A 15,068-nucleotide genomic window follows, 5' to 3' on the forward strand; every position below is an offset into this window, starting at 1 on the left:
AAAAATGGCTCTGTCATAAATCCTATTACTCCACTGCTGAATATCTAAATGATCGGACAGCCTGGGACTAGATTATGATTTCTTTATAGCGATAGAAATGACTGTAAAATATTGTATATTTTTATTGAAAATAGCGCAAAAAAAGAATGCTAGGAGAGTTTCTTGCGCCGCTTCTTCTCTCTCAGAGCGCCATTTGTTTCCGAAGCGGTAGTAGTATCTAGTAGTTATTAGAAATGACATCAAAAAGAACTCTAAAGGAATCAATTTTGAGAAAATAAATGCCTTTTATGCCTTTATTGCTGATAGAAAATGATACCATCTACTACAATGCAGTGATGTTGAGGATTCTTGAAAAACTTTAATTTATGAGCGGCATAGCATTTGCTCTAGTCATAAGTTGTTGTCACTTTAAAACGTAACAAATTGTTGGGATGTATTTATTTTATGGAAGAACAGAATGGAGGAATATGGAGGTGTCACTTTTATGGTAAGTGATCACCTTGGCTCATACCCTCTTGTAACACCAGAGGAATAACAGAAGCGTTGCCGGCCTTATTTAGTTATACGATTTCGAAAACCGTAGAGTAAGAACTATTAAAGTGAAAGTTTGTAACAAATATTTTATCTGTTGTATATTATGGTACATCGATGTTCATCCCATTAAAAAGAAACTCAAAATTTATGATAACGTAAGGCTTCAAAAGCATAATAAGGAAAATTTCAAGAGGCTTGGACCTCTTGAAATCTTTGTTCACAAGGTTATTTCATCACACCGAGATGTCTGAGTTCTTGTAGTCCGGAAGTAGGCTTTCGATCTTGTTTCTAAATAAGTTTGTTAATTTTTGTGAAATTTTACAGGTCATATTTTATTTTTAAAGTAATATTCATTGATATAGGATGTATGCTCATGAATACTGTGGAAATATACTCATATACACATGGAATTGTGGAATCGCCTACAGGCGATAACTGATTTCACAATTTCGAATGGGTGAAATTTGTTTAAAATTTTGTCTAAAGACGTTTTACTTCAAAAATTGTCATTTTTGTGTACGATACCGCAATATTGTTGTATGTAAAGTGGAAAGAGCTGGTACTGGGGATGTGTAGCCAAACTTGCGCCTTAAACCTGTGTAAATATAAAGATCCTTTGCGCGAGAAACTGAACATTAAAAAGCTTACTAAAAAATAACGTACACAGATTAAGATATACATTAAAGATTCAGCTTTTAAAAAATAAGCTTCCCATCAACTTTGTATAAGTAAGCAGTATTTAAATGTAAATTCTTCTAAGCGTTTTTCAAACACTAATGTTGCTTAAATACATATTTCGTACATAAACTCGCCAAGAATATGTGGATACTTAGACACTATTCATTCACGGCTCATAAACAAAATATAATAAATATTTTTCATCGTTGGCATAAATTATGTATTGTGAGGTTCGACTGCACGAGCATTATGCAAATTTTAATATTCTTCATAAATCAGCGATTCTGCTACGACTTTAAAATATTACTAAGTGTGATGGAAATTTCCATAATTAACGGATAAGAGCCGAGTTCTCATCTCTCTCTACATCTCTAATTATTAAGAGAGAGTGAAACAGTGATTACGTAACAAATCAATGAACATTATTTCGATAAAAATAACAATAAAGATCGCCTATTGGGTAAACTAATTGTAAATATGAACATTTTCTTTTTTAAGTCATCTAGTTTTAAGTGATCACCGCCACACACATTCTCTTGCAACACCAGAGGAATCACAGGAGCGTTGCCGGCATTTTATGAAAGTGTAGGTGTTTTTTTAAGGTAGCCATGTCGTATAGTCCTGGAACTTTCCAGGGATCGGCAGGTACGAAAAGTTTAATCAAAATATGTGCAGTGAATATCTCTATTCGGCCGATATCCGAAGAGATGGACGCATCAGATATCCGAACATCTGGATATCCCTGTCAACGTAGCTCTCCATCAAGCCATCGACCATAAACGATAAAAGGCATAAAAGGCCTTTATTTTCTCAAAATTGATTCCATTAGAATTCTTTTTAATGTCATTTCTAATATACTAGACACTACTACCGCTTCGGAAATGGCGCTCTGGGAGAGAAGAAGCGGTACAAGAACCTCTCCCAGCATTCTTTTTTTGCGCTCTTTTTAATCAAATATACAATATAGTACTGTCATTGATATTTCTATTAAAAGTCATAATCTCAATCTAGTCCCAGTCTGTCGGATCACTTAGATTAGTAGGATTTACGACACAGCAATGTTTTGGTAAAACATTATTTTTTTTTATATATAATTCCTGAGCAGTGTCTGGGACTTTATTATCAAAGTGTATACAATTACCCTTAAAGCTATGTATCTTATGAAGCCTACTAGAATTAGTTAAAAGCAACCCCTTATTTCTAGTGTCATAATAATGAAAATCACTAGAGCAAAAAGGTGACGATTTTTTGAACGTATATTAATTGGAAGTGTACTGTTGACAGTCTATGGAGTCACAATTCTCAGCAGTGAGGGGACGATGAAGAAGAAGAATACAAATTCAAAGAATTATATGATATCAATATGAAAGGGATGCAATTTGATCAACATTAATATGATGGATGCATCCTATTTGATGGTCCATCCGAAAACAAAATGATTCTAAGTGATTAAATCATATTAAACATATTAAATCAGCATTTTAAATAAGTAATGCATTCAGTTTTATTATTACGCTTGAACTCTACCCTCAACATTTCGCGCCAACACAATATAAATGAAAAAGAAAACTCCAAAAAGCCTCGGTCTTTGTCCATAAAGAGATATTACTTCATCTTTAATAGAACTTTTCCATTTGCCTTAGGTTGTTACATTTCCTTTGACTTTTGTTGTTGCTATCTAGATAATATTTGGTATATTAATATTAAATGTCGAAACCATTGGTTTATATTTTGTAAGATTTCTTTACTCGCGGATCTAATCGGTACATCTGGATATACATATTCATAAAAAGGTTTCCAATAGGTATCCAACCCAATATCCTTTGTAAGCGCACTTTGTAAATGGACTAATTAAAGTAGTTTAAAAAAAAATAAAAAACACGCTTTGGTCGAAAATATAATGGTTGAAATTTAAAATGAACATCAATTCCTGCCTAATCGACGATAAATGAAAAATTATATAAATTAACAAAAATCTTATTTTGCAAATTGAAAAATGGAATAATTTTATCAAATTAATGTATTGTCATTGGTCCTCGATAAATTTACGAAGTTTGAACGAAATCTGGCCGTTTGAAATGGGTCAAAATCGCGCCCAAATGAGTCGGTTACATACAAATATACATACAGGTGAAGCTAGTAGAAAAGTAAAATAGACCTTATTAAAACCATTTGAAAGAGCTGTAAAAACTGCCAAGCAAGGTAAAATGACAAATTTTTTTAAACCATTACCTTCAGTCTCGTGCCAGATTTTGGCGAGACAACACGTCCTGAGGATGCCTCGTGTAGAGGCGAAACACGTGTCGAATTGTTTTTTTAATAACAAATATTGGCGGAATTTACACTAAAGAGAACTTAAATCATTTGTATAACCATTACCTTAGCCTGAAGATAATTAATTAATATGACCAAGGATTACAATAAAATTGTTTTTTTTTTTATATATATTTGTTCTTTATTTTGCCACCTAGGAATGTACTATCCCATAGAAATTACCATTCTGTATTAAATATTTCCAAGAATATAATTAACTTCATAACTATGCGCAATTATTTCATGTTTAATTTAATTATTTATACTTTTTAGCTTAATTTTTCACAATACTCACTTTGAACCCCACAGCGTGGAAAACAGGAGAAAATTAATTAATTTAGCTTTCTAGTTTTAAGAAACTTTGTCTCTTGGGACTGACAGATAAAAGAACATAACGACACTATAATGGTCTCCATTGTTTAGGGACCGCCTCGATCTCCTTAAAGCTGCATATAAGCAACCGCTTAAATGGATGCGAGGCTAAATAGTTTAACTTTACCCTCTCTCAGGAGGTGGAATGTGTAGCTCGAAGATTCAAATTCAAATTCAAATTATTTTTTTATTCAAAATAGGATTTAAAATCACTTGTTGAACGACAAAAACTACTCTCGTTTTCTCTCTACTCTATTGAGACTGGCTCAGACCTGAGAAGAATGGGCGCAATAAACTCAGCGAGCTTTTTTTAATATAAAATATGGATTACAATGTGATATCGTACAATAAACATTTATAATTAAAGAGCCTGAGGGTGTTCGCTGTATTCCCATACCGTGGTGTCATTAAGAAAATCGTTTATGCTATAGTAACCTTTCCCACATAAACGTTTTAACAATTCTTTTAAATTTCGTAACACATTTGTTTTGTACATTTTCTGGGATCATATTGTAGAAGCATATACATCGCCCAACAAAATACTTACTAACTCGACCCAACCGAGTAGTAGGCACAACAAGTTTATGTTTGTTCCTCGTGTTAACTTTATGAATGTCACAAAAAAGATATTAAGATATCGCAGTATGTTGGCATTTTTTCACTAGCAGAGATATTGTTATTTTTTACATTCGTTCTTAAAACCAGATAGATTGAGAATAAATAGTTCATAAGAAGATATGTTAGTTAATTAAATATATAGAGTGGTCGGGATGGACTTTTCAATTTCTTGAAAGTAAAACTACATATCTGTATGAGTTCATATCTTCTACAACAATAATAAATAAAATTTCTTTGGTGTAGTTACAAACTTTTTATTTTTTTCTTAAATGACGGGCATAAGATATTCGGAAACTTTACCCCTAAGGGGATTAAATAACACATGTTTGAAATTTCACATGTCTACCCAATTCTAGTTCTCAAGTAGTGACAGGTTTTACCCATAAAAGGGTAAATAAGAGGTTTTTATAAGCATTTCTTAATTTTTGAAGGAAACAGCCACATTGACTGTAACCTAACCGGCTTTTTTTATATGTAAAATCAATATATAGGAATATTTGAAAAAAATTGGAATTGATTGTTTTGTATCGGAATCCAAGCGGTAGGAATTCAGTTATACTATGAAACTATACTATACAACCAGTGGGAGGCTCTTTTGCACCGGATGCCGGCTAAAGTATAGGTACCACAACGATGCCTATTGCTGCCGTTAAGCAGTAATGTTTAAGCATTATTTTATTAAAGGCGCCCTAGCTAGTGAAATTACTGGGCAAATGATACTTAACATCTTATGTCTCAAGGTGACGAGCGCAGTTGTAGTGCCGCACATAATTTTTGGGGTTTTTCAAGAATTCTGAGCGGCACTGCGTGAGCGGTACTGCATTGTAATGGGCAGGGCGCATCAATTACCATCAATTGAACGTCCTGCTTGTCTCGTCCTTTATTTTCATAAAAAAAAAAACATTAAAAAAAAATGGAATTGATAGTTTTTTATCGGAATCCAAGCGTTATTTAGACTGTTTTGCTGTCATGTGTTTTCATAACACTTATACACAAATGTATTTTAACATCGACTTTGCTTGTTGCAATGATTTTTCAAGTCATAATACCATCGGAATTAATTTTTTATTTGGGCAGAATAAAATCTGGAAGATGTTATGAAGCACAAAAACATGGAGATCTATGTATATTTGTAATTGTTATTTACTAAGCTACTGCTTGCAAGGAGGTCGTTGTATTCGGTTCATGCTCTTCTGACACTAAGGTTAACAGTTCCACGACACAACCTTCATAAATCGATTGAAGAAATGAATAAGTAATAGAAAATAGTCTAGTAAAGATTACTGGGCCGTAGTCGAAGAAAAATTGAAAAGTACTTTTGTTGTTGTAACTGAAGACTTTATGTTTAATTATTTAAAAAAAATATAAGAAGAACAGCCGTATTCGTTATTAAATAATTAACTGTCAAAGCCATCGTTGCAATATTTTTACAATATTGTTCTTTCTACAAAAGTAGAATAGCACGTGGAATAAATAATTTTAAGGATTTTTGCTTTGTTAGGTAAAGAAGTATAACTTCTTGCGTGCATACATAAGTACGAACGCACTTTTTTAATCTCTTAATAAAAGTCAAAATTTAGGCTTCATAGTGAGCCTTAATCCACCAACAGTGCATCTCAATAGACAGACTAAATTAATCATCAATTCCATATAAATAAAAGATTCCCAAATAGCTGTACAAATTTTGATAGAACTAAATTAAATTTGTAACCAACATTTTTGAATGAAACGTGATTGGAACCCGCGACTCGTTCCGCTCGAGCGTTCTTCCAACTGTGACAACCGTTCGAGTGACGTATCATAACCTGAGAGAACAATACCGACACCAAGATATACGAACTATTATACGTCGTTCATAAATTTTGGAAACAAATTTAATTATATTAATTCCAGAAGTATATATCTCTCATATCACTTTAAAAATAACAAATTGTTTTGTTAGAACTTTCAGGCAATCTTTTGATGAGTATTTGTCAAAATGGCTACCATGCTATAAGGGTGAGCCACATTGACGCTTTTACCTTGCATAAGTAGTAAGACCATATTGAACTCAACATACAAAGGCAGATTTACAATATAAGATTTAGTAAATATTTTTAGTGTGTCTAAAACATAACACTTATCACAACTTTTGTAATATAAGTGTATGTGAACACAGCTTTACAAATGTGGGCTAATTTATTATTAAACAGTTAAGTTCTTATACGGTGGAAATTGAATGTGAAGTATATTAAATAGCTTATGAGGTAAATTGGACTGCATATGTGAGTTTAAATGTAACGATTATATACAGGTGCGTTATTTTATTACTTATTTTCAATTCTGGATATATTGTCTTAATAGTAAACGAGTTTCTAGCGAAAACAAGGGCAAAAACGTGGCGGCTGTTGAAAGAATGGATGTAACGCGCGCTTATTTTGATTACCTTTGTCGTCACGGGTTATCCTGCCTAAAATCGGCAGGCCGTATCAGTTGTCAAGCCAGCATTAATGAAGTCATCCGCAGGGCATATGCCACTCCTAATACAACAGCTGTTAAAGAGCCAAATGGTATTAATGACCCTGGTGGATTGGGCACGGGGAATGGCAGTGATTTGGGACGCTCTGGCTCCTTCTCTAGTTCAAGTTATGTCTGTTCGTGCTGGGGCTACTGCTTCGACTGCCAAAGACAGCAATCATCGCAAATATGTTGATCTCAGTGAGTCTTACATCTTTGTGCCGTTTGGTGTCGACAACAATTGGCCCGTGGGGCGCAGAGGCGCGGAGAATGTTTAAAGTACTATCTTCGCGCCTCAATAAGGCTACTAGAAACCCGCTTCCCCGCAATGATAGTTTTTTTTTTTTTTCATAAAATTATGAGATGAGACGAACGAGACGTTCAGTTGATGATGTTTGATATACCCTGCCCGTTACAATGCAGTGCCACTCAGGATTCTTGGAAAACACAAAAATGCTAAGCGCTATAGACTGTATAGCGCTCGTCTCATTTTAATTTAATGTCATCATAGAGTTGAAAATATAGTTATAAGATTTGTTTTGTTTGAATAAATATAGTACCTATGTCCTTATTTAAAATATATATATATTATATTATGTCAAATGCCTGTCTTCCTCAAAATAGTGATTTTCATTATTATAACACAAGAAATAAGGGATTGCTTTAACTAATTCAAGCAGACTCATATATATATCACATAATAGCTTTAAGGGTATATACACTTTAATAATAAAGTCCCAGTCGCTGTTCAGCATTATCTATAATTAAATGTAAATATTTTATTAAAAATGCCTCTGTCATAAATGCTACTACTCCACAGCTGAATATCTAATTCTAAGCGATCCGACAGTCGGAGACTAGATTATGATTATTTTTTTTATTTTTTTCCGACTTCAAAAAAGGAGGAGGTTCTCAATTCGTCGGTATGTTTTTTTTTGTTTTTCTTTATGTTTGCTACCTCAAAACTTTCGGCTGGGTGAACCGATTGTGATAATTCATTTTTTATTGAAAGCTGGTGCTTCCCGTGTAGTCCCATTGTAATTTGGTCCAGATCTGACAATGGCATATATGAGAAAACCATAAAAGTCTTAAATTTGCTATACATACGTATAGCAAAGTGGACGATAAAGTTTACGAATAACTCACGAGCCAACCGATTTCGATGATTATTTTTTTAATTGGAAAGGATATACTTCAAAGATAGTTTGGTGAGAGTTTGGTTAGGTTCTGATTACGGAATCCATGACAAAGTAACGGAACTCTTCAATTCTTAGGAGCAAATTAACGATACTCAGCTGAATCTTTTTTATACTATCCGGATATTTAAGTCATCTACCATAACATAGATATGGTCAAGTAATTGTTGTAGTCGAATATGATGATTAATGGGACTCCATTACAACTTACAGTAAGGGTGCGATCTGGGGCAGAAAATCATACTGTCTGTAATGAAATTGCAAAGCGCTTACGTGCATTGCTGCATTGAAAAATTTAGTATCAAAGTATCGAAGACAAAATCTCAGTTAGTGTACTTCAAATTCACTAAAAATCAAAACTATTTAAACAAAAAAAAAACCGACTTCAAAAAGACTATTTCAACAATAGATAAAGTATAAAAATAATTGCGTTTTTTTATACAATCTAATTAATTAATCTAATTCTAGTTACGATTATTGTAATTTTTGGAGTCGGTGTCATCAATGATAGGTTTGTTATATATTGACATACATAGTTATAGGTGAGATGTGCTTGAGTCGTGTGGAGGCAAGAGGCGAGAGCGGGTCGCGGCGAAAGGACACCGATTTAAAATGCATTTTTAGTATTTTCTACGCAAAAAAACCGCTAAAATCATATCATTTTAGGTTTCGAAACGCAATTTTATTTCTTCAGAAGCAATCCAAACGCCATTCAGGCACTTCACGGTACGAATTTTAGTGATTCAGTTTAGGTACCTAAACTGAACAGCATCGGATTCGCATCGCTTATTAACGGTTGATTGTAGGATCTCTTATCTATACGTTGTTATGTCCAGTATAGTTATAGTCCAATGCTATATGTCGATAGTTAATTGAAATGTAAGTAAGCGTAAAAGGATAGATTTGTCTACCTCTAGTTAGTTAATGTTAAGGTGACCAAACATGTCTTATCATTTTTTTTATTTAATAAAATAACCACAATACAATAGGATAACATATTGTAACAATGCTTGATAAACATAAAACCATATCAGTTTGAAGGAGGCTATGACACGATGAGAATAATTGATAAGAAACTACCAGCCCATCTATTAAATCATACAATAACAATAATAAGGTGACCTGCTCAGAGCCAGTCAAGAACCATGCATTATTATAAAAACCATAAACAAAGTTTTAATAACAACTATACAAGAAAGACACTAAATAACGCATTTTTGCACAACTACGTAACGCTGCCTCGGCGGGGCATAAAAACACAAAAATTCTCTGAATGCCACTGTCTCATAAAGCGCTTGTATTTTTACGCCATAAAAATGTAAGGGGAAATCTAACTGTTCACGTATTTTTTTAATATGTTTATCCTGCTTATTTTTGTACTTTAAGATTAGATCATTCTTTTTTATCACAAAACTGGTCACGTGATTCATATTAATGGACTGACAAAAAGCAGCCCTACTGTCACTTCTTAAATGACATCTTAGTAGCCTAACCCACATGTATTTAATATACTAAAATTTATTAAACTTTAAACACGAATTTTATAATATACGATAGTTGTGGCGTGGAATACTTTTCTGGAACTACGTCCAAATGTTTTGATTTGGACTTTGTTTTAAACCAAGTATGTTATTTTACAAAGCTGAATGATAATTAAATCTATTTTAATTGTAAACAGACAGAAAAACTGCAAGGGTGACTTTTTCCGTTAGTCTACTGTACAATAAAATGCTTGTGTATTTATATGGACTGTATAATTTATTTAAACTTTTCTGGATACATTAAATCATTGCAAAAACCTAGGGACCTATACTATGTTAAAATCAATACTTACAATGTTAGTAGTATACTTAGTAATATGGTACCTAGTTATATATGAATTAAAATAAAACATTTTAAATTCTTATTACAAATTGCTTCCATTATATTTTTGATGTCAAAATATTATTTTTAACACTCAACTATTTTAATAGGGAACTCTAAATAATGCAACACTATAATATGACACATAATCAATACTATGCGGCAATTGTATTGCCAAGACTTGTCGCTATAATCGCAACAACAGTTTTTTACACAATTATGTGCTACAATTGAAATTTATGAATTAATGATATCATTCAAATGGTTTTATATAATATAAAAAAATCAAATTGAAGAATTTAGTCCCAAAATAAAAAGTATAAATAAAAGAAGTATAGAACAAACTGGCTGTTCTTTCTCCAAGTCCAAGGTCCAATTGGCCATAGCGCCAAGCAACAGTAAAAAGTTAAACTTGAATTCCCACGTTGCACAAAACAATTTTAAATTCATAAATTCACAAGAAAATATTTCCCATTATTCTATTACTCTTAAAAGCGAAATCAACGAACTGTTCAGTTCATTATTGTACGTACACTGAATACTGTTTATAAACTAATCGTAAGTCAGTACAGAGTACAGTACTAAGAAATATAGACGGTCATAGAAATAACACATTACTATTCTATTTCAGCGTCTCTTCTAATATTAAACCTAATGATAAAAGTTTTAAATGATTGAATCTATACGTTTTTCCTACAATACTCTAAGATCGTAGCAACTTACTCAGTGCTACGGCGTAGCTCAATGTAGCTAGACGTCGATGGCGGTACATAAGTTTCGAAACACGTAACCCGAAACTACCAAATAAGACGCATCAATTTGATATTAACTTTATTTATCTTATTAAATTTATTTTTTAAGTTTTCTAAGTCATTAAAAATGTACAATATGTTAAATAATTTAAATTAAAATAAACTTTTTGACTTTAAGTGAACTTTAAAGAGTGCATAATGAATATTGATACAGTGAAAGCTCTTAATAAAAAAGGTGATTTTGTGAAAAAGTTAACAGGTAATTGATATTTCTACGCACTTAATTAGTAATTCATTAAAATTGTATTCTTAATAGTTTAAACCTTATGACTTATCATTAAAAAATGCTTATTTACATTTAATATTTTATTTCCATATTTTTTAAATCTGAAAATTTCAATGAAAAATCAATAAATTTTCTTAAATCAGAAAATTCAAATAAAATCAAATATGTAATTAAATCAATACATCTATAACACTATCGCTTGATAAATATCTATATAGTATAAGTCTTTGATGGCCTAAAAATTTACCAATACTACTTTTAACTTAAAGTCCGTGTTATTTAAGCTTTAGTTATAGTTACAGTAGTAATTGGAAATGTCGTAAAAAATTGTGCGTGTAGGCTCTGATTGTAGTTTTTCTGCTTAGTGAAAGCATAGATGCTTATATTATATACAATCCTATTACCTTATCAAATAAATATATATTATAATATTATAAGGCGTACCTTATAACCTCGTATATGTTCTGTTGGTATTTTTTCATTTAATCTCTTGAACATGTTTCATCTGTTATCCTTACACAATGTTCATAACTTAGTTGGCTCACTCTTGATAATTATCATAAACATTACCAGTGTGAGGCTCCTTTGCACAGGATGCTGGCTAGATTATGGGTATCATAATGTAGCCCATTTCTTCCGTGAAGCAGTAATGTGTAAGCATTATTGTGTTTCGGTTGAAGGGCGCCGTAACTAGTGAAATTACTGGGCAAATGAGACTTAACATCTTATGTCTCAAGGTGATGAGCGGAATTGTATTGCCGCTTAGAACTTTTGGGTTTTTCAAGAATCCTGAGCGGCTCTGATTTGTAATGGGCAGGGCGTATTAATTACCATCAGCTGAACGTCCTGCTCGTCTTGTCCCTTACTAGCTATGGCACCCTTTAGACCGAAACACAGTAATGTGCAATGTCAAACCGTTGTGGTACCCATAATATAGCCGGCATCCTGGGCAAAGGAGCCTCCCACTAGTAATAGTAAGAGTATGATAAAAACCTGGCGTTAAGCGATCACCGCCACCCATATGCAACCCGACAGAGGAATTACAGGAGGGTGACCGGCCTTAGGTGTACGCGCTTTTTCTGAAGGTTCCCATGTCGTATCGTCCTGCACAAGTTCCATAGTTTGGTTGTACGTTGAAGAAAGTTCCTTAAAAACCGCACTGTGCGGGAATGGTGGTGCATTCCAGATGGAAGCAAATTTAGGAATGGAAAAATGTTTGTTAAACGTAACCAACCAACTACCCTTCCAAAACCGGCAAATTCCCCCGCGCCTCGGTATACCATAGATCGTCGCGATTTTGACGCAATCAATTCGTATTATCTTACGTGTATTAATAGATTGCTTATAATTAGTGCGACTTGAGTGAATGTATAAGAAAGCTTTTGAAACAAGCTATAAGACCATGCAAAATAAACCATCTTATAAATCAAATAAGGCTCGGAACTTGGTCAGGGCGTAGTGTGCCGTACGGCACTTCCGATTTTGGTTTATCTGAAAAATCTAGTCACATATTGCTCTTCTCGATTTCGGAAGGCGATACGAGTACCAAATATTATTTTCTTGAAATATTACACTACCCGGAGTGGAATTTTTTGGTATTGCCACTTCGGAATTAAGACGGCTTGTTTTGGATTGATTTGGTGTATTTTTCGAGCTGACTTGGATAAACAAGACAAGCTAAAATTGTAACACTATGTTTGGGCTATAGCTACATTGTAACCATATACTTATAATATACTAGCGTATACAAACAGAGCGTACTGACAAATCCTCAATCAGCTATCCTTAACATGAGATCTATTATATTTTTGATATCCAAAATACCATTAGGCTTACAAATAGCTAACGTACACATTGAAAATCAAAATAAGTTACGCATTGACAGATTGTGAGTTGTATATTTTTGCTCTATTTCACAGAAAGTTTTGCGAAGTAAACCCCAAAGATATAATCCCCACAAATTCATGTATGTCGTGTCTTAATAATAGAAAATCTTTAACAGTCACATAATGTTAGCATTGTTTGATAACCCAGGTAACTTTAATATTCAAATTACATTTTCCTTAATTAAGGAAAGTATCAGAACTTATCGACCAAAATATGATATTGGTTTGTAGTCACGCGAAGGTGAAATTTTATGGTTGACCTTTGTACATGTGTCTATTCTTATATTCACCATACATTCACGATCTATAGAACTACCAGGAACCTTAAATGTACTAGCTGTCCATCCGCAAGTAAGCCCACATTGTCATAACAGTCATAAAACATATTCAATGTGTAAAATCAGCTAAAATCTTTCGGTGATATCTACTCTGCCGACATAAATACATCTTATTAATTATTAAATAGTATTATACATCATATTAATTATGAGTATGTTACATTAAATTGATTTTCAAGAGAATTGTGCGTTATCTTTTCATGGGAGTGATGCCAGGGGACAGAGGACACCGCCCTCCCTCCCCTTCAGCCCCCCCCCCCTACCCGTGACACGATTCATATTTTTTCTAAATTATGTCTTAATTCTTACCAAAATAAATCTTTTAAATACCAAAGAAAAGACCTTTTGTCATTTTCACATAACCAACTCAGGCATTTCGCAAATCACTAGATTTGTTTAGAGAAATGATACAAGTTGTTATTTTAATATCCTCCGTGATATGACTAAATCACTATTCTTATCATATCACTGCGACATCTCATCTCTATCTCATCATATCTATACTAATTAATAATGAGAGGGAGTTTTCTTTGTTTATAACTGCGCTAATCACTGAACTGATCGGAATAATACAGTTTATACCATAAGATGCAGCGTATTTCGGAGAAGTAATAGTATATGAAATTATAATTCAAATTCAAATATTTTTATTCAAAATAGGATGTGACATCACTTATTGAATGTCAAAAACCCATTCCAAAATAAATGCCTCAGACCTGAGAAGAACGGGCGCAACAAACTCAGCGGGCTTTTTTTTCATCAAAAAAATATGTTTAAAAAGTAATATTGTACAATTAAATTTATTATTTAATAGCCTGAGGGTGGTCACTCCATTCCCAATCAGCGGTATCATTAAGAAAGTAATTTTTTGTCATAGTAGTATAGTTGTAATAATAGTTTTGTTATACCTTTACCACACAAACGTTTTTTAACAATTCTTTTGAATAACTTAATACTTTTGTTTTGAACATTTTCTGGGATCTTGTTTTAAAAGCATTTACATCGCCCCACAAAAGACTTACTAACTCGACTTAGTCGAGTAGTAGGCATTATAAGTTTATGTCTGTCCCTGGAGTTAACTTTATAGCTATGACAGTTTCTACCAAATTCACTTATGTGCCTATGAACATACATTACATTATCAATATGATGATTACTAATTCGGCACCTATATTTTTTGACTTAGAAATACCTGTATGTTGGCTTGTCTATACAAATAATTCAGTCAGTGACATTTCACAGTGATTCATATAATGATCGGGCAGATGTAAAAAATAATTAAAAAAAAGTATAATCTAAAAAACTAATGCAAATTTTCCGACTCTCACTTCATGGGTTGTTTTTATTGGTATAAGCAAATCCATCGAACAATATAATATAAAGAGTAACTTTACAAAGAATTAAGAATCACTTTTAAAAGATTTACTCATAGCTGTGTGATTTATTTGCTAATTTAGTCGTTCGTGTCCTGTTTGCGTCTCACCATTGATCAGGCCGGTCCAAATTAACAATAACCATTAGAATTTATTATACCCATAGTAGCACACGTCTCGCCTTTGACTGGACCGATCCAAATAACAATTAGTACCTGTAACGTTTATGTCGGTAATATATATAATGCTAACTGACCGGCCCGGTCTGAATTACCATTGTGGTCTTAAAACAAGTATGATAAATAGTCTAGTGTAATACGTTAATATAAGTATCTCTTAAGCACCAGTATTATTCTACTCTTA

At 32.9% G+C, this 15,068-nt stretch overlaps 1 protein-coding gene across 1 annotated transcript in view; it reads left to right on the plus strand.

The window, feature by feature from the left end:
- Nucleotides 1-10,841: 10,841 nt before the first annotated feature.
- Nucleotides 10,842-15,068, plus strand: part of LOC126972847 (uncharacterized) — a 56,036-nt gene continuing 51,809 nt past the window's right edge. The window contains exon 1 of the mRNA XM_050819941.1: nucleotides 10,842-11,081. Within this exon, the coding sequence (XP_050675898.1) occupies nucleotides 11,021-11,081 (61 nt within the window). The 5' untranslated portion in view covers nucleotides 10,842-11,020. The remainder of the gene's footprint in view (nucleotides 11,082-15,068) is intronic.

This window comes from Leptidea sinapis, chromosome 27 (genome assembly GCF_905404315.1).
Source record: "Leptidea sinapis chromosome 27, ilLepSina1.1, whole genome shotgun sequence".
NCBI classification, from domain to species: domain Eukaryota; kingdom Metazoa; phylum Arthropoda; class Insecta; order Lepidoptera; family Pieridae; genus Leptidea; species Leptidea sinapis.